Source organism: Lynx rufus, unplaced genomic scaffold, assembly GCF_022079265.1.
Source record: "Lynx rufus isolate CCGP_SWC_20201006 ecotype Redwood Valley unplaced genomic scaffold, mLynRuf1.p SCAF_20, whole genome shotgun sequence".
Lineage (NCBI taxonomy): Eukaryota > Metazoa > Chordata > Mammalia > Carnivora > Felidae > Lynx > Lynx rufus.
The window spans coordinates 13,392,630-13,414,022 of NW_025814835.1; the positions used below are offsets into that span (position 1 = coordinate 13,392,630).

The following is a 21,393-nucleotide window of genomic DNA, read 5'->3' on the forward strand; positions in this document are numbered from 1 at the left end:
ACTTTCTCACAAAAGTTTTTTTTTATGTGTACAGTAATTTTGATAGTTGTCTAATTACGAAATTTATACATGTACATTGAAAGGGGTTAAAAAGTAAAAGGAAGAAAAACTTTAGTTGCCAAAATCCCACAATCCAAAAAAAGTCATTTCTTTTCAGAAAATTTCATTGTACCGGGGCACCTGGGTGGCTGTCTGTTAAGTGTCTGACTTAGACTCAGGTCATGATCTCGCGGTCTGTCCGTGGGTTCAAGCCGTGCATCAGGCTCTGTGCTGACAGCTCAGAGCCTGGAGACTGCTTCAGATTCTGTGTGTCTCTCTCTTTCTGCTCCTCCTCAGCTCTCTCTCTCTCAAAAATAAACATTTAAAAAAATTTTTTTAAGAAAATTCATGATAGACTAACCCTCCCTTCAGTAAAGCCATAATATGAACCTGATGCTTCTCTAGGAACTCCAGGTCACATCAAGGTCGCCATGGATTCACTCAGTGAAGCAAACACCCACTTTGCATTGGATCTGTTCCAGCAGTTCAAACTATCAAAGAAGAATGACAACATCTTCTATTCCCCTTTATCCATCACATCAGCATTAGCCATGACCTACTTAGGAGCCAGAGAAAACACTGCCCTCGAAATTGGGAAGGTAGGTGTCAGCTGCCTACACACTGACCAGCTTAGACGGATCTCTCCGTTGGCTTGGGTGCAGATGACCACAGATCCGGCTGTGCAGCACAGGAGGCTGGGCAAACATTCCCACAACTGGGTGAGCACAGAGCTGTGGGGAGCACACGCCCTCCCCTGGGCTCTGCCCCATTTGCCTCCCTGTGCCTACATTTCCTCTGGGAGCTGGGATGAACTCCCACAACTGCACAACAAGTAGAGGAGAGGCTTAAATGGAAGAGTAATGGTAGAAGTGAGGCGCTGACTGAAATCCACGGAAAACATCCTCACGTTTCCTGAACAATGAATAACAACACAGGATTCTTTGAAGTGGCTGGTGATCAATCAGCTTTGTGGTCGTTTTTCAAGGAGCAAATGCTTACACTGCAGTTTTCTCTTTTTCCTTTGCGTATTGGTTTTGGTTTGGTTTGTTTTGAGGTTTTGTTTTGTTTGTATTGGGGTTCTTTCTCTCTTTTTGACTTCCAGATCTTTTAAGTACTTTTCTTGTCCCACTTCCTGCCTCTTCCAGGTCCTTCACCTCAGCAAAGCCACACACAACACGAGAGGAAGAACTACAACAGATCACGTGAGTCACAGAGCACTGGGGTCTAGAAGGAGAATCACACATCCAAGAGGGTCCCACTTTAAAACGGGAATTTCAGATAAACTGTGAAAAGTCAGCTTTTAGGAGAAATCTTAAGCAAAATAGATTGGACAGAGTTGTTTCTCATTTCATATTACATATTGATTTCTTTCGTATTTTTGTTTCCGGAGTGGAGATCACTACTGTTCTTAAAGAGCTTCAAATTCCTGCTCTGCTGTTCACCACTAGGGAACGTGAACAAGACACAACTGCTCTGAGGCACAGTGGCCTCAGCCCGGAGAACTGGGAGTAATAAAAGAATCTGCCTCAGTACATACAGACAGATGTAAAACATTACGACAGTGCCTAGATTACTGGAAACCCTGACAAATTTTACGTATTGTCATCATAGAATAACAATAATTACAGTAATCATAAAACTGTTGCTAAAATAGTATCATTTTAATTAATTCATAAATGGAATTAAGAGGAATAAGCACACATCCAAGTAAATTGTGAAAAATTATTATATGAGTTATATAGTTCATAACCTGATGGTCCAAATCTCTTAGCTAGCAAGTGGAAGTTTCTGGATTCAGACAGGCCTAGGTTCAAAAATTGTCGCTGGCTCCCCATGGCTCTTTGGAAAGTTTATTTAATTCTGAGTTTCTTTTTTCATCTGAATTAGTCTAAAGACCCACAGATACCAATGTAGAGTCCTTACCAGGCACATACTGTTCCTACATGTAAGAGTACGGCTATCATGAGTGAAGGTCATGGTCAGTAGGTCTTAGAACATAATACCATCTAGGAGGGCACAGGACTTCATGTCATAATGTAACTGAAATGTACAAATCCAACATTATCACACCAGTGATGGCGGCTAAAATGCGATATGCTTCTAGTCTTTAGGGAGCTTACGTTTAGCTGGGAAGCTTAACCTAATCGTTTGTAGCAATTAGAAGGCAATCCAATGGTGGAATTGTACTGCATCTACAGTTCAAAAGTGAAAAGACTGGATTATTTAGAGCAGGAACAAAGAATTTCCTAGAAGAGACTGAATGCAAAGATTTTGAAGAATATTTAAGTAAATCCACCGAAAATCAGGGAACAACAATGAATGTCATCTGTGGGAATACCAAACTTTACCTTCGGATCTAATAGATATACACGGGGTTAGTATTTATATTTACGTTGACAGAGACTACAATGAGCTTACTTTTTGATATTTGAAGGTTGAAAAGTTGGGCAATGTGCACCACCAATTTCAAAAGCTTCTAACGGAATTAAAGAAACCCACTGATGCATATGAACTGAACATTGCCAACAAGTTCTATGGAGAAAACAAGTATCCATTTCTTCAAGTAAGTTTCACCTGGCCTTCACACCTTATTTGAATCCTGGGCCGTCAGTCCTTCAATGACCAAATGGGAGACAGTCAGGCAGATGAACCTGGCTGATCCACATGGGGAGCATTTACACGGGGTGCAAGATTCCCTTGCCTCAACTATACCAGATGAAGTTTCCTAGAACCTGACAATCTGCCAGTATAGAGTGTGGGTTCAGGGATTACTTTATAACCCAAGGGAAGGCTCAGTAGCAAAGGAAGGCATGAGATGCCCCTCGTGAGCTGACACCACTCAGTTACACAGTATAAATTTTGATGGGCAATGACTAATGGGATACTGATGAGAGGGCAGGCTTGTGAGTCTCTAAGGAGAGTTGGGGAAGTACCAGGGAAGACTGAATGCCCAGAATGGAAGACTAAGGATTGACAGTACGGGTGAGGAGTCCCAGAAGCACACCATCTCCTTTGGGGCATCACGCTTTGCAGTTTGCAACCCACGGCCTCTCCTGTCCCAGCCTAGGTACAGAAGGCATTGCCCTTCGAAGACTTCATTCTTGCACCAGCCTGTGCTTCCTTTTCACGTTACCCACGTGGTAACCGTGTAAAATATGCATGGGCAGGAAAAAGTAGATTTCTCCAGGGTTCGTCTAGATTCCTTGTACTCTATCTTGTCAAGATTGAAGATAATTAACTTGGGAATACATAGTTACTGACAAATTACTCTTAATTCTTCTTTGTGTCCTTCCTTCCTTCCCACATCAAAGGAATATATGGATAACGTCAAGAAATTTTACCTAGCCAGTGTGGAATCTGTTGATTTTCAAAATGCGGCAGAAGAAACTCGTAAGAAGATTAATTCCTGGGTGGAAAGCCAAACAAATGGTAGAGTATGGGAGCTCTCCCATTTAAAAAACAAAACAAAACACTTTTGAGTCCCTGCTGTGCATGAAACCTATTCTTGACACCCTATGGGATGCCCGTGGGGCGGGGCTTGGCTTTGAAGAGAGGATGGAGAAGGGCACTGCAGATGACCGAATGGTCCAAGTCAATGTGGAGAGTAACAAGGGGAGCCCAGGAGGTAGAACAGAAAGACGACTACAAGGAAACACGGCTGGCAATCTGTGTTTGCTCGTGGCCAGAGATGACCGGATGTCTGTGAACCTCAACACTCTGCTCAGACCCTGTCTTCGGTTCACATCCTCTGTTCTCTATTCTAGTGGAGAATAAAGAGGAAGACACCGCGGGGAGTGGTGTCTGACAGCACTTATGTTTCAGACTATAGAGCTCGCGCCATTTGTCCTAAAGAACAATCAAGCCCTATTTCCTCACAGCCGTGAGCCTAAAGTTGAAAAACAGAAAGGAAAGGAGGGAGGGAGGAGTGGAAGAACTGAGGAAGGGAAGGGGGGGTGGAGTCGCTTGCAAGAGCAGCTGACCCCAGTGTATGACTCTTCAGTGTGTGGTGACCAAAGTCCTCCAAAAACAGAAGCTGAACACCTTTCCCATGACAACGAGGGGTGTCTCTATCAGGCTGGTGCCGTGAGGAAAGCTGAACCTCGAGAACCACTGCTCACTGTCCCTAAAGTAGTGACTTGTGTGAATAATTAATGATCGCTTGTAACTTCCAGAGCATCTTCCAAACAAACCACTTGTACTTCTACGGCAGACCTCTGATGTTCTTACTTTTGCAGGAAAAATCAAGGATCTGCTTCCCGAAAACTCTCTTGAGTCTACCGTTCTGGTTCTGGTGAACGCAGTCTATTTCAAAGGACTGTGGGACAAGAAATTTGATAAAAAATATACGGTGGAGGAAAAATTTTGGCTGAACAAGGTATTATAATTGATTTATTTATTTAATGTTTATTTATTTTTGAGAGAGAGAGAGAGACAGAGCATGAGTTGGGCAGGGGCAGAGAGAGAGGGAGACCCAGAATCCGAAGCAGGCTCCAGACTCCAAGCTGTCAGCACAGAGCCTGACGCGGGGCTTGAACTCACAGACCGTGAGATCATGAATTGAGCCGATGTTGTACGCTTAACAGATAGAGCCACCTAGGTGCCCCTGTAATTTATTTATAATAACGTAACACAGTCATACATGGAATGTTAACTTTCAACTCCTGTCTGATAGTGTGTACAACTGCAGGTAGAAAACAGAATTTGTCATGGTTGCATTGTCCTCTTCTTTGATTTTTTTTGACTCTATTTACTTGGGGATACTTGAAGAACCCTACCATCTGTTAGAAGGAGGATGTGTATCTCAATAGCGTTATCTTCTGTTGAATAATGCCTCACTTGGCGTTTGTTTGCCACGTCAATTACCTCAGGATACAAGCAAACCCGTGCAGATGATGAAACAGTCCAGTGTCTTCAATTTCACCTCACTGGAGGACGTACAGGCCAAGATCCTGGAAATGCCATACAAAGGCAAGGATCTAAGCATGATGTTGCTGTTGCCAAATGAAGTGGACGGTCTGCAGAAGGTACAGCCTTGTATCTCTGATTCTTCCTACTATTGCCTCACTTCCCAGCAGTACAATGCTTGTGTGCGTCATTCACTGCACCAATGATCACAGTTAGCTGGTGGTGGCTGACAGAGTTCAAGTACAGAGTACGTCATTTCTTCTCTGCCAACAGCCTAAAAAAGAATTGTTAAGGAGAATCTAGAATCCTGTGTGTTCCAAAAAGTAAATATCTTTTTTTTTTTTAACATTTTATTTTTGAGAGAGAGACAGAGACAGAGAGAGACAGAGCACAAGTGGGGGAGAGGCAGAGAGAGAGAGGGAGACACAGAATCTGAAGCAGGCTCTAGGCTCTGAGCTGTCAGCACAGAGCCCGACATGGGGCTCAAACTCACAAACCGTGAGATCGTGACCTGAGCCAAAGTCGGACGCTTAACCAACTGAGCCACCCAGGCGCCCCTCAAACGGCAACGATCTTAAATATTGCAGCGTGATATAGAAGATTATACAGAAAACCTCAACATCGCAGGTGCCATTAATATTCTGAAAAACCTACCTAGGTGCACACATTAATATTTTGCAACCATAAGAACTTCTAATATATTCCAGTCTATTCACGTGAAGACAAGGAAATAAGCACTCATATGTAGGCGACGTGACACATGGAAATATTTGCAAGCTCACTTATAAACAAAACGAGCAAATTAAAACAACAAAGGGTACATCTGAAATATTAAATCACAGTAGTTTTGCAGACAACGGACAAACAGATTTAGCTTTTCAATCTGGAAGTATTCTGTTGCTAGGAGCTCGAAAATCATGCAGAGTCTCATTGCTCAGAGACAAACAAACAAACAAACAAAAAACTACCATTTTCCTCTTAAAACTGTTATAATGAAGTTAATATATAAGAATACCAACAATAGTATCTGACGCATAAAAGACGATCCAAAGATGGCAGCTTGCAATGACTCCAACAGCCCGTGATGCTGCTGACATCCCAGTGACCTTGCTGCAACCAAAATAGATACTGTGCTAACGCTGGGCTTTGGAGATCCTCGGGGAAAGTAATACGTCAGTACACATGAAGAGCCACGACCCTGTGCACACTCCAGCTCAGCAATCCTCATGATCAATAACATCAGGAATCCCAGTCCTGGGATTTTAACTTAAAGTAACGAATCCAACAAGGCAAGGAGCTCAAAATATTGAAAGGTTCAGAACAAGGAACAATGGCGTATCTTCCTATCGCCAAGAGTTTAACTTAGCGACTGACACATAGTGAATGCTTAAAAATATGTGTACGTTGAATCATCAATTTAGTGTTAATAGTGTGTAACAATTTAAACTTGTTTAGAGTACTATATATCTGTATGAGAAATGTTTACAAATAGGTCAAGCAAGAAAAAGGAATATAAGTAGGACATACACTATCATCATTATTTAAATCAGGGTGTAAAAAGTTAGGTATACAAGGATAGTAACAAGACGAGTCTATTTGAAAATGAAGCATGTCATGTGGGGAGTGTAAAAAATAGATACATAGTTCATTTCTCACAAAATGATCTGATCTAATAATTCTGTTGCGCATATATGTATGCATATATATCCATGTGTATACATTTATACAATGCATATGTATTTATGTATACAGAAATACAACACAGTCATGAATATATAGTACATTTTTCAATTGTATAATATCTTTTTATGACTGTGTTATTTCTGCCTCCTCAGATAAGATGTAATAAACTGAATCTCCTGTATTTACATTTACTGTCAAAATAAAAGGTTTCTATAATTCAATCCAATGTTAAATCATGTTTGATGTCCAATGAGAATCATGTCGGTTGTTCCTGTTTTCTACCGCTGTAGCTTGAAGACCAGCTCACCGCTGAGAAACTAGCAGAGTGGACGAGCTCACAGAATATGAGCGATAGATGGGTGGATTTATATTTACCTCGGTTCAAAGTGGAAGACGACTATGACCTCAAGGCCACGCTGCAAGCCTTGGGGATGCTGGACGCCTTCAATACACAGAGAGCCAACTTCTCAGGCATGACAGGGAGCCTGGATCTCGTGGTGTCTAAAGCCCTCCACAAGTCCTTTGTGGAGGTGACTGAAGAGGGCGCCGAGGCCGCAGCTTCTACAAACGTAAATGTTGGGTATACATCACCACCAATTTACCATTTTCGTTGTGATCACCCTTTCCTGTTCTTCATCAAGCACAATAAGACCAACTGCATTCTCTTCCTGGGCAGAGTCTCTTCCCCTTAGATACAATTAGCCTGCCACTACTTACCGAGAAATGCAGTTTTTCCAGTACATTGACTGCTAAAAATAACATATTCTCTTTCATTCTTTTGTTCCTTTCCAATCTCATAGTCATCACTGGGAACGTAACGGTTGTCTATCTATCTCCCTCTTTCTACAAACACATGTAAACCTACTTTATCTCCCCATGATAATTCCCCTTTGGACAAAATGTTCAACACGAGGTAAAAGGATATTTTAATACTCCATCTTCTACTAAATTTGAATAATATCTATTTCAAAAACCATATCTACTATTCAAACGTACTAACCTAAATACCCACATTTATTTGAATTTAGGTGACATCTAGCACCCTTACTTGTCTAAATTTCTTTTATTTTGTGAAATAGATGATCAATAAAACATTTATTCAAATTATTTGTTGCTTTCCTCTTTTTTTCGTTTCAACAAAGTACAAGTGACCCACCACACAGAGGAAAGATAATTTAAAAATATACTATCACATTAAAAAGAAAATTCAAAATAGGAGCAGAGCATGATAAGGCTGAAGGTAGTTTGGTACCAAACATGAAAGGTGCTATAGGCCACGTTCACAACTTTCTATTTTATCCTAAAACAAATGGAAAGCCAGTACAGGTTTCATTTGTTTGTTTCCCAAAGATGAGACTGAGATCATCATATCTGCATTTTAAAATTATATCTCTGGCTATTGTGATATAAATGGATGAGAGAAAAGAACAGTGTAGATACAGTGAGATTAATCAGTAAGCCATCAGAATGTCAGAAGTGGCACTGGGGAAAACCAGATATGTAAGAATTACTTCACAAGTAAAGTGCACAGGATTCCAGCAACACATTATATATGACAGAAATGAGAGACAGAAGCCAAAAACCATGTCCAAGTTTCTGGCCCACCCAACTGGTCGCATGGAAGAAGATTTTGTTTTGGAAGGAAGAAAAGATCCTGGGTTTAGGTTTGTATCTGTCGAATTTTAACTGCTTTTTTTTTAAGTTTATTTATTTTGGGGGCGGTGCGCATGCAGGGGGGAAGGGCAAAGAGGGAGAAAGAGAATCCCGAGCAGGCTCTGCACTGTGAGTGCAGACCCAGGTACAGGGCTTGAACTGACAAACCATGAGATCATGACGTGAGCTGAAATCAAGAGTCCGACACTTCACCAACTGAGCCCCCCAGATGCCCCTTAATTATTTTTGAGACATCTCAATGGACTTGTCCAGTAAGCACTGGAATACATGAGTCCAGAAAGCCGGTGCAGGATATGATCTGAAGCTCTAAATTTGTCATGTTCAACATAAAAGTTTTTCCATATTTATTCAGGAACTCTAAAACTTGGTTAAAAAAAAAAAAAAAGGGCAGCTAAAGGCAAGAATGAGATCCTAGGGAGAGAATGTAACGTGATGAGAAAGGAGGGCCTAGAACTGCCTCTGAAGTACATCAATATACAAAGATCAGGTATTGGCAAGTTTTAGTTTCTAGGACACAGCTTTGCTTAAAAGGACTGTGTTCATTCCAAATCCTTCTCAGTCAGTAATGAATCCCCGCTGATTTCATAAAATGTGAATTCTGGAGGATTTGAGAAAGGTCTAAATTTTCTCCAGCAGAATTCAGCAGCCCAAGAACACAGCAGAGCAAGTAAATATTTAGGCACGTAAGGGTAAGACTCGGCCACGAGAACTGAGCGACCATGCGGCGAACAGGCTGGGAAAGGAAGACAAGGTGGCCCGCGGCTGTCTGGATGCACAGAGAGGCTCTGGGCTACCTGACAAGGCTGAAGAAAAGAAATGAGAGGCATGAGTTGGTGACAAATGTAAAAGGATCAGAAGGTTGGCCCAAGACCTGGGATCCTGAATAGTATTTTAAAAGAAAGTTTTCGGTAAGAAGTAAATTCAGAGTGTCAACAACACTCAGTCTTCTAAATTCAGTCTTCACTCATTTCTAATGATTCAATGAAGGCGAAACTGGTATAGCATTCTGGGGGTTTCGAAGACTTGATTGTTGGAATGCCTTTAGACCACAACTTTCAACTGCTTGTTATTTTATTTGGGGTTCAAAAGAAACTTTACAGAAGCACGCAAGACAAAGGCTCATAGGCATCGGAATCATATCCAGTAGAGGGCACGACTGATACCTAGTTGTGAGAACTGAAAACTTTTGCCTGCATTCTAGGCCAGTCAGAGAAGCAACCCGCGACCGCTGCCTGCACTGGGGCCCCGCGTAGGGAAATGGATGGAAAATTCAAATCTCGTGTCTTTATTTTTAAAGTAATACATTATAATTCATTGCCTAACACAGGATATATTCACTCCGTATTGATAAAGAAATGCTTCAGTGAAAAGTTGTATAAGGAACGGATAGTTACGTGCTCTCGAGCTTCCACCCCCACAGAGTACACCTCGCACCCATTACAGGGGTCCAAACTCTAATTTTAGTTCTAAAAGCTGGCCATATCAATGCTGGAGAGAATACGGAGCAAGAATGCCCATACGCTACTGGTGGGGGACACAGAAAGGTACGACCCCTTTGGAAATCAGTGTGGCCAATTCTTATAAAAAGTAAACAGGTACCTAACATATGACCTAGCAGCCCCCCCACCCCAATATTTACCTAAGAGAACTGAAAACCTGTATCCATGAAAGGACTACACCCAAATGTCCGGAGCAGCTTTATTCGCAGGGCCAAAAGCCAGAAACAACTCAAATATGCATGAGCAGGGGAATGGACAAACAATGGAATAATAGGACTCGGTGACAGACAGGAAGAAAAGTACCGACTCCTGCCGCGGGATGAACCTCCCACACGCTGTGCTGAGCAAAAGCAGCAGGATGGAGAGAACACGTAATGTGTGTTTCCACATCTACGAAGCCCAGCCTGCGGTGACCAAAAGCTGACTGGCGGTTTCCTGGGGCTGGAGCTGGGGAGGATACTGATGGTAAGAGAGTCCAAGGGAAACTTCTGGTGGGACGAACGCTCTACAAGTTGACTGGCTGGTGGTTACACAGGAGTTTATAAAAGGCACTGATGTGCACACTTACAGGGCATGCGTTTTCTTTCATGTAAATTATGACTCACTAAAGTGAGCTGAGGAGGATGAGGAAGAGAATTGCACAAAACACACATAATTACTATTGTTTCTGGAAGGACTTGGGTGGAAAAGACTTCTTAATTAAATTTGTTTTTAAGAGCAACCTCTTTCTTACCAACTCCGGGCCAATGCTCAATGTGTTCATATACATTTAACCATATTTAATGATACACCAGTGTCCCTGTCATATGGAAGCATCATGAAACTGCAAATTAAAAAATGAAATTCTGTGATCTGTGATCTACCAAGTTGCCTTCACTGGTCATCAAGATGTTAAAAATGACCATATTTAAATTGTCATATGAGACTTGAGGGAGTTTAATGAGAAAATTCATTTCCAGATAATTTTCCATTAAATGTCATGGGATAACATTTGGCATTTCAAGCTATTTTTATGTCAGTTTTTGACACAATTTTCACAATAGTCAAAGATGAAAGCCGAGCTTCACAAACTATTTCTGTTTATAAATGGAAGGATACATACCTCCTTCCCTTATGAGATGATATCGTCCTCTGGGGACAACCCTCAATGGACAATCCTACCGACTTCCTCAGAACAGGGAGTCTGCCCAAATTATTTATGCTGTATACCTGAAGCACACACAGGTGGTCAGTGACAATGTGACAAATTAACAAATGACTGAGTCTTTCCCCATAAGCCACTCAGGAGCCTATCATTTGTCCTATAAGAACTCATTTGTATTTCTACTATAAAAGACATAATAAACATCTGGAAAATGTGTTATCTGCCTCACTGTGTGCACTGTAGTGTAGGCCATTCGACTAACAATTATTCTGTCCCGACAGTGTGCCATGCTGAATCAGGCAGTGGGTTCCCATATATAATAGGGTGACCAAAAAATAAATAAATAAGTCAAGCGTCCCGAAGGCCAAAATATGGGAACTGGATTCAAAACACAAGCAGGCCAAAATTTGGGAAAACGTCCCAATGTTAAGTGATCAAGGCAGAGTTCAAGGTCTGGACCTAGACAAGGAGTATGAACGCAATATATTACAGGTAAGTACCTGAGACCGGTCAGAAAATAGCTGGCGGGCAATCAGAAAACTAAATATCCAAAAAACTTAAGAATCCCATAAAGAAAAGGCAAACTCATAAATTCAGGAAGACATTTTACAATAGACAGAACAGCCCAGAACTTCCCTGAGGGTTCTCCCTCCCAAGTGGCTACGTGTGTGTGATTGCCCAGAGGACGGGGATGTCCCAGAGCACAGAAACCCAAGGCCGGGCCCCGGCCTTCTAGAATCTTAACATTTAAGACTGCTATTGTTTCTGTGTCTCATCACTGTCTACCCAAATGGGTGGAAACCGGCAACACGCATAACCCAGAAGATTGCCTAAGATGATTCATGTTTCACTTGAGACTACGAATGTAATTGCTTTCTCCCTAAGAAGGATTCTTTGACCTGTATTTTTTATCTAACACTCATTTTAAGAAAAACAATAGCTTGCGTTGTAAGTACGTTTTTTGAGCGGTCAGACCAAAGGGAAGTGAAGATAACCTGCACACAACGGAGCACCGTCCGCATTTCCGCCTGGGAGGTGATGTTTACGCCCACTCCAAGAGTGGCACATCAACGACCTGGAAGGCAACGCACGCTGACACCGCTGAGAACCGGTCATTCCACCGACACATCCCGCAGTGACAGGCTTCCAATGTGGCAATGAGATACCGTCTGTTTGCAGATGCAGAATGCCATCACAAATAGAGAATCGTACGTATTTTTTAAAACCCAGGGGATTAGTCTGTGTGAGCTCAGTGAGCCAGACCTCGTAAACACCCTTGATGGGCTTAATACACATATTGGTGTCCTGGAACACTTTTCCAAACTCTGATGCAGAGACATAAAGCAACCTGGGAGAGAACTGCTGCTCCACCTGGAATCCAATAACACTTTAGAACTGAGGAAACGTCACCTTATATTCTAATACGGTGGCTAAAAGCAAGATGACCGTGATTTGATTTAACAAGGCATGACTCATACGAAATAAAACAGAAAACTCGGCAATTATCCTACTGTCTACGAGGAGTCACTATTTTCTACACTCTGTAACTCTAATAAGTGGGCTTGCTGGATACTATTTCCAAAAATCTGGCACTATCAGTTCAAGACAGTAAACACGATGATAAAGAAAACAATGTAATGAGCTCAAAGAGACAGAGACTTGAAAGTATATTTACGACCGCATTGTCTTACATAAATTTTGGAGCGAGATAGGACAGCTGTGGTAAGTAGGCTGCGACTGACCGCCCTAATAGTAAATGCAAAAACACAAGGTCAATGCCAACAACGTTAAGGGCAAATACAAATTAAAAATAGGGGCACCTGGGTGGCTCCGTCGGTTAAGTGTCCAACTTCGGCTCAGGTCATGATCTCGCGGTTCACGAGTTCGAGCCCTGCCTAGGGCTCTGTGCTGACAGCTCAGAGCCTGGAGCCTGCTTCAGATCCTGTGTCTCCCTCTCTCTCCACCCCTCCCCCTGCTTGTGCTCGCTCTCGCTCGCTCTCTCCCTCTCTCTCGAAAATAAACGTTAAAAAAAACTTTTAAAAATAAATTAAAAATAAGAGGCTTAATTCTTCCTGTCAAATACAAGAGATTCCCCTCCTCTCCTTTTTCTCATCATTTACTCTAGAAAATGTGTAATTCTAAACACTTTCTCCTCTCTGAAATGTCTATACCCCCTTTTGAAGACTGAGCCTTCTGTCAGCTTCATGGCTCGAGGAAAGCCTTTTCTCAAGGACCCGTGAACCACCTCTTGGAAATGTAAACTTCATGGGAGCCAGCACCCCCATCTCCCGGTTTTCTAGAAGGGTAGGCACCTAAGTCAGAGGGCCAGGTTTCAAAAACTGCCTCCGACCCTAAAAATAGGAGAAGTCTGTTTTTCCTCTGGATAAAGCCAAGTAGCTCACACAGATGGTCACCTCAATTCCCAGATGAATCTAGGACGAACTGTTTGTGACACATGGTGCTATCAAGTCCTCTTACTTGAGGAATAGTTATGGTTTATTGTTTCAGAATATGTATGTTATGAGTTACATCTGCTTGGCTATATAACAGGCTGTGATTGCCCTCTGCCTTTATACTCTCTTAGCGAATGGCCTGTGATACGCGTCACATTCTGGTTCAATGCTTCTTCAATAATAAAAGTGTTTTCTTTTTCTACCACCTTTGTCAAGAGAATCTCTACGTTGGAAGAACACTTTAGTGTTTAATTCTATTTCCCTAACACTTTCCACTGTTACGAAGAGTATGCTTCGTCCCACCAGAATCCTGCCATGGGACACTAAAAGAAAACGTGTGTGATAATTTTAACTTTAAAGAAAGGACGTTCTGTTTTCTTATATAGCTTCTGATGCTAAGCTCTACCAAGATTCCTAACCCACAGGAAAAATCAGATCAGAAATATTTACTGTTTTCAGCTCGCACATTTTGGTGTAATTTTTTATGCACCCAATAAATAACGAATACGGGAACTGATTTTTTTACTTTAATTTAAATGTAATGTAGCCGTGTGTGGCTGATCGCTACACTATTGAAAACCAGAGGTTTAAAAATTTTGTTTGCCTGCCATTTCATGGCTCTATCCGTGAATTTGGAGTCTCAAGCAAGGCAAGAAAAGTCCAATTTTACGTCCCCATGGGTCCATCATATGTGCCTTAGGAGTCCAATCACCTCCATACCTCTAGCCAAAGAGCCGCTTGATTTCACCCACAAAATTTCATTAAACGGTAAAGAAAATCATACCAATAGAAACTCAGATCTACAGAAAGTACTAAAGATTGACCAAAATGGTAAACTGTGAGTAATTATAAAAGACATTTTTGCTCATTTTTAAAAGATAATTGACGGCTTAAAGCAAAAACAACAGCAATCTATTTCAGGGTTTATAAGAAACAGAAATAAAATCTGTCACTAGAATAGCAAAAAGGAGGAGAGCATAAAATGGAAGCACACTCTTTGAAAGTTCGCACATTAACAATTAAGTGGTGTATTTCCTGAAGATGGTCGGTGAAGGGTTAAATATGCAAAGTGTAGTAGATCTAAAACAACCACTAGTAAATCAATATTGCAGATAAATATAATACCAAAGGGGCCCCTGGGTGGTTCAGCACCGACTCTTAGTTTCGGCTCAGCTCATGATCTCAAGGTTGGTGGGTTTGAGCCCCGTGTCAGGCTGTGTGCTAACAGTGTGGAGCCTGCTTGGGATTCTCTCTCTCTCTGCCCCTCCCCTGCCCGTGCACGTGCTCTCTCACTCCCTCACTCTCAAAATAAATAATCTCTTAAAAACTAAAATGAAAACTAGCTTATCAGGGCACCTGGGTGGCTCAGTTGGTCAAGCGTCCGGCTTCAGCCCAGGTCACAGTTCATGAGGTCAAGTTCTGTGTTGACAGCTCAGAGCCTGGAGCCTGCTTCTGATTCTGTGTCTCCCTCTCTCTCTGCCCCTGCCCCACACATGCTCTGTCTCTCTGTCACTCTGTCCCTGTCTCTGTGTGTGTCTCTCTCTCAAAAATAAAAATAAACATTAAAAAAAATTCTTGAAAAAACTAGCTTATTAAACACTTTAAAAAATGTAATACTAAAAATTCTCAATCAGAAAGATGTCAAGAAAAAAAGAAAAAGGAAACAACAAATGAAACAAGCAGAAAACATGGCAATATGGTAGATTTAAACCCAAACGCAAGCGTAGTTACATCAAACATAATGATCTAAACGTTCTATTTCAAGGACAGAAACTGTCAGACCGCCAGAAAAAGCAACACCCAGTGGAACACAGTCCAGCTCCAAGTTTGATATTTGACTGCTGAGGGCATTCAAGTCCCATGGCTCTCTCCCTGGGACCCACATCTGGGCTCGCTGGTAACAAAGCCCTAGAGCTCCCTCCCTCGGCACCTGCAGGAAGTGCAGGGCACCAAGCAAGCCCTGACAACCAGGTTAAGGAGCTCTTACCCAGGGCCAACTCCTAACCACAGTAAAGCCCTCCTGGCACCGAAACCCGGAACCTCAGTATTTGAGTAATAAATCTCGTCATACTTTCTTCGTGCATGCCTGGCATCATCAGTCTCAATGTCCAACTAATTTTTTTGGAGGGGGGTCCATTCTACCTCCAGAAGATAACCACAGCATCCCATTATATGATAGTTTTAAAAAATAAAAATAAAACCTTTAAATACAAGGACACATCTAGGTTAAATGAAGGGATAGAAAAAATACACCATGCCAACGCCAGTCATAGGAAAGTTTGAGTGGCTACATTATTATTATTAGACAGAGTAAACCTCAGGACAAGGATGGGGCGGTCCTGACATCTGATGGAACCAGGGGTGCCCGGGTGGCTCAAGTCTGTTAAGCCTGGACTCAGGTCATGATCTCACCATTTCACGGGTTTGAACCCCAGGCTGGGCTCTGCACGGACACTGCAGAGCCTGCCTGGGATCCTCTCCCTCCCTCTTTCTCTGTCCCTCCCCACTCACTCTGTCTCTCTCAAAATAAGTAAAAATAAACTTAAAAATAAATAAATAAATAAATAAATAAATAAATAAATAAACGAACAGAGGGGGCGCCTGGGTGGCTCAGGTCATGATCTCCTGGTTCATAAGTTCCAGCCCTGCATCCGACTCTGCGATGACAGCTCAGAGCCTGGAGCCTGCTTCCGATTCTGTCTCACTCTCTCTCTCCCTCCCCCACTCACGCTGTCTCTCTGTCTCTCAAAAATCAATAAACGTTTAAAAAAAATTACAAGAAAAATAAAACAGAAGAACCAGAAACTGACCCACACATATATATGTCACAAAGTTTCCAAGGTAAGCAATTATTGGGGTAAGAAGAGTCTTTTCAACAAATGATGCTGTAACAACCGAAAATTCACATGAAAACCAATGCGCCCTAACCCTTACTTAACAAAAACGTATTCAAGATAAATCATACACCTCAATGTAAAAGCTATTAGCATAAAAGTTCTAGGGAAAAAAATAAATAAAACACAGAAGATGGTCTTAGCAAATTTGAGATAGGCAAAGATTTCTTCTTTTTTTTTTTTTTACCTAATTCTTGCTCAACATTTTTATTTTTTTCTTCTTTTTTTTCTTCAATTTATGAAATTTATTGTCAAATTGGTTTCCATACAACACCCAGTGCTCATCCCAAAAGGTGTCCTCTTCAATATGCATCACCCACCCTCCCCTCCCTCCCACCCCCCATCAACCCTCAGTTTGTTCTCAGTTTTTAAGAGTCTCTTATGCTTTGGCTCTCTCCCACTCTAACCTCTTTTTTTGGCAAAGATTTCTTAAGTAAGACCAAAACGAAAAAGAAAATCCAGAAGCCATAGAAGAAAAAAAGCGACGAATTGGACTTCATCAAAATGTAACCCATCCCACTGCGGGGGCGCCGCCTCTCTGGCGCCCGGCAGGGACCCCGGGCATGGGGCGCGGGGTCCCCCAGGCACTGGCGTCCTGCCACGGCGGGCCGGGAAGCCGGGAGGCCGGGCGAGGGTCTCCGGGGCCCGGATCCCGGGTGTCCTTAGCGTCCTGCATCACCTTCCCCACCACCCGGCGCGTGAAGAGGCAGCCGCAGCTACACGAGGGCCCGCAGTGGCCTACCTGGGCTTTGGGGACTGCGTGCAGCGACGGTCTCGCCCCAGGCCTCCATCCGGCGGGCTAGGACCCTCTGTCCCTTAGCAACCACACAGCACGCGCCGCCTGCTGTGTGGCTGAGGCCCAAGTGGTCCGGCGCCTCCCGGAGGCGTTCACGGTGAAGTTCACCCACCACCAGAGGTGCCCCAACCCCGACTCCAGAGGATGCTTCCACGGGGGTCACGGAGATCGTGCGCAAACAAGGGCTGAAGGGGACAAGCCAGGGCCTCACCGGGCCACCCGCTTCTCGGTCAAGACCCACCCCCGCGCAGCTGGTGTGGAAAGGTCAATTTAAGGAGGCCCGGAACCCGGGGTCACCGGGCGCTCCCAGCTCTCGCGTGAACACGTCCCTGCATCATCGAGACCCGGATGCGGGACGAGGGGACGCGCAGCTTCAACCGCGTGCGAGCGCGCCTGCAGACCGGGAGCGGTGAGCGGCTCAAGGCGCTCTGCCAGGGCTCTGACCCCCGCCTGGGCAGGGCCAGCCTGGACGTGGCCATCCTGTTGGTCGTCTGTGATGAGGTGGAAGCAGCTTAGGTAAGTGTGCAAGACGGGCTGAGCCCCAGAGGGGCTGCGCGGCGTGCTAACCCCCAGGCGCCTCCAGCCCAGCCCCTGCCGCCCTCTTACCATGATTGCTGTGCAGTCATGCCCAAAGGGCCCCTTACCCTGTCCTTTGCACTCCATGGCCTAGGTCAGCCCTCTGTGGCCATCGAGGCCACATGTCCTCTTGTGCCCTGTGTCCCTGGTGGTCTGGTATGACACCGCCATTTTATCCACGTGTTCGGCCACGGCTGGGTGTCCCTCTGGCCTGTGAATCTTTGCCCGCTTGTCCGTGTGCTTACTGTTGAGCTGTGTGCCTCTGTGTCACGTTCCGTGTCACATGACCCTGTGCCCCGCTTCCTGGGGTGCCTGTGTGGCTTGGGTCCATAGCCCTGGAGCCCCAGCCCAGCCCCAGCCAGTGCCTTCCGCTCTGGCAACAGGGGCATCTGCGCCGTCCTCCCACCGCCGCCTCTGGGGCCCCAGCCTGGCCTCACCACATTCCAGGGGCTTAGCGCCATGCCCTGCCACCCTCATCCTGCCACGGGCCTTACCTGACCCTCAGGCCCTCCCTCTTCTGGCACAGGGTGGTACCCACCACTCTCCCCAAGGCAGAATAAACTGGATCCTGGGCAGACGGCGGGGGGTGGGCGGAATGAAAGAAGAGAGTTAGAAAAGCACTCCATATATTTGCCGTGGAATTTGTATTCAGAATATATTAAGAGCAATTAGAAATCGACAACGGCAAGACAATGTAATAGAAATAGGCAAACGCTTTGGACAGACACTTTACCAAAGAAGAGAACCACAGTGAGAGAACACCTGCACACCCATTAGAATGTGTGCGATGGAGAAGACCGGCCACACCAACCACGGGTGAGAATGCAGAGCGACTGGGCTGCTCATACGCTCCTGGTGGGAGTGGAACATGGAGAACATTTTGGCAATTTCTTAGAAATTTAAACGTATCATATGACGCAGCAATTTCACTCCAAATGTCTAAATGAAAACATACGTCTGCATAAAGACTCACGCGCACAAATGTGCATAGTAGTGTTATGCATGCTGGCCAAACGCCGGAAGCAACCCAAAAGCCCATCAGTGGGTAAGTGGGTAAACAAGATGTGGTTTCTTCAGACAACAGAATAGTGTTTGTCAGTAAAGAGTAACAAACTACCGACACCTCAGCAACGTTGATGAATCTCAAAAACACAGTGCTGAGCAAAAAGAAGGGGGCACAAAAGAGGATATCCTATCTGAATCCACTCGAATGAAACCCTAGAAATGACAAATCGACCCTGACGTGATTGAAGGCAGATCAGCAGTTGCTGGGCTGGTGGTTGACCGGGAAGCAAAAGAAGAGAAACTTGCAGGGATAATGGAAATATTCTGCATCTTGGTTGTGGTGTTTTCATGGATACATACATTTACAAAGATTCACCTTCTACATTTCAAGTAGGTGAATTATTTTATGTAAATTGCATCTCTGTCAAGCCAATTAACTGTTAATTTTTTTAAGTCTCTTCTGAACCTTCCTATGGAAAAATCCCAAATAACAGAAGTAGATACTCTCCCCTCCAGAAGATAGAGCTTAATCCCTCCACCGCCAGTAGGATAAATGGAACTTAGTGACTTGCTTTCAAAGAGTATAGAGTACAAAAGGGGAAAAATAGCAACTTTATAGTGTAGAAATCTGACAGGCTCTACCTGAAGGAGGAGATCAAGGTTAACATCCCCAGTGATGTCACGTACATGTCAGGTTCTTCCTCATATGATGTAATGAGAAGGCACTTCACCTCTGTGATATTCTTTCAGAAATCCCAGAACCCCAGTCTAACCATGAGGAAACAAGTCAGGCAAGCCCCAAATGCAAAATACCAAACCAGTACCCCTCAAAACTGCCAAGGTCATGAAAAACAAGAAAAGGTTGAGAAATTGTCACAGATCAGAGGAGACTGTGGAGATATGACAATGAAACGTGTTGTTATTTCCTGTACTAGATTCTAGAACACCTAATGGACGTTAATGAAAAAATTAATGGTAACATCCAGGTAGAGCCTGGAGTTTAGCCAATAGCAATTATGTTAATTTTCTATTCATAATCAAGCACCAAAAATATTCCCACACAGCTCTATGGATCAGAAGTCCTGGCACAATGGGACCAAATCCCATTTAGGGATTACAAAGGGACTACCCCCAGGGATTTACAAAGCTGAAATCAGAGTATCAGCCAGGCTGTGTTCCTTTCTAGAGGCTCTGAGGAAGAATACACTTCAGCTGGGTCATTGGTCAAATTTATCTGTTGCACTTACAAGACTGAGTTTCCCACTTACCGTCTGTGAGTTAAGGGTCACTGTAAACATCTAAAGACCCTCAGGGCCTTGCCACATAGCATCCTCCATGTTCAAAGTTAGCAAGAGAATTTTGCTTCTATCAAATCCCTCAGGCTTTGCCTCTGACATCCCTGTCTCTGAGCTCTAGACCAAGATCCTACAGGTTCATGGGATTAGACCAGGCCCACCCTGGTAATTTCCCTTCCCTAAAGTGAACTGATTTGGATTCTCAGTTGCTTCTGCAAATTCCCTTCACAGCAACACCTACATTAGTATTGGATTGACTAGGACACCAGGTGGAATCGTAGAATGCTGCCTGCCACAGTGACTGATGTACCAACATTGATTTCTTCAATTTGACAAACATGCCCTAGTGATGTGAGATGATAACATTAGGGCAAGGAGTTTATGGAAACTCACCGCACCATCTTTGCAACTTTTTAAATCTAAAACTATTCCAAATAAAAGGTTTGTGTAGAAAACAGTGTCTTCAAAAATCCGAAGTAAATGGAATGTGCCATCTTGTGCCTCCTGGGACACAAACTGATAGAATCACTGTATTCGATGACTATGAACAGTAGCAGCATAGAGGATTGAGGAGCGATGAGGAACAATAACAAGGAAGCAGGAGGAGGAGGGAGAGAAGAGGAAAAGGAAGAGAAAGAGAAACAGGAGGAGGAGGAAGCAGCAGCTTACATTTATTGACCATGTAAGTGCCAGGCATTTTCTTAAGTACTGTGTAGAAATAGTCTTATTTAACCTCTGCGATGACCAGACAGGGCATTATCTTATTGAATTATCTCCCGATGTTACAGATGAGGAAATTGCAATAGAAAAGGTTACATGGCTTCCTGGAAGTCGCACAGTCAGTCAGTGCTGGAGGCGGGAATCAAATTCGGGTAATCGGACTCCTGAGTCTTCATTCAGAAGCATCTTCCCATTTGATTCCCCATAGTCCACGCATCCACAACATCAACCCACTCCTTCAGCCATTCTGCTCTTCCCTGAAAAGCAGGTCGCTTCCAAAGAATGTAACATACGCAGTAGTTTACATTTGACCCAAATACTAGTAGTGCGAATGCAGTCCACCACCATGAAAGCCCAAATGACAGTGTCCTGAAATGCCTTGCATAAGAGAATATTTGAAACCCCAGTCATCTCACGTGTCTTTTTCCCTGTGCATAGAGCTCCGAGCTCATTCTGATGAGCTTGTGTTTATTTGTAAACACATTCTTTCTTTTTTAATGTTTATTTATTTTTGAAAGAGAGAGTGAGACAGAGAGACAGAGCATGAGCAGGGGAGGGACAGAGAGAGGGAGACACAGAATCCAAAGCAGGCTCCAGGCTTGAGCTGTCAGCACAGAAGCCCAACGCAAGGCTTGAACCCAGAACTGAGAGATCTTGACCTGAGCTGAAGTTGGCACTTAGCCAACTGAGCCACCCAGGCGCCCTGTAAA

The 21,393-nt window shown here is 43.7% G+C and overlaps 1 protein-coding gene across 1 annotated transcript; it reads left to right on the forward strand.

The window, feature by feature from the left end:
- The first annotated feature begins 470 nt into the window (after window positions 1–470).
- Window positions 471–7,319, forward strand: SERPINB3 (serpin family B member 3). Its single transcript, XM_047086473.1, has 7 exons — window positions 471–638; window positions 1,185–1,241; window positions 2,474–2,602; window positions 3,351–3,468; window positions 4,275–4,414; window positions 4,908–5,063; window positions 6,918–7,319. Exons 1-7 carry the CDS (start codon window positions 471–473, stop codon window positions 7,317–7,319), a joined length of 1,170 nt encoding a protein of 389 aa, XP_046942429.1.
- Window positions 7,320–21,393: the final 14,074 nt, after the last annotated feature.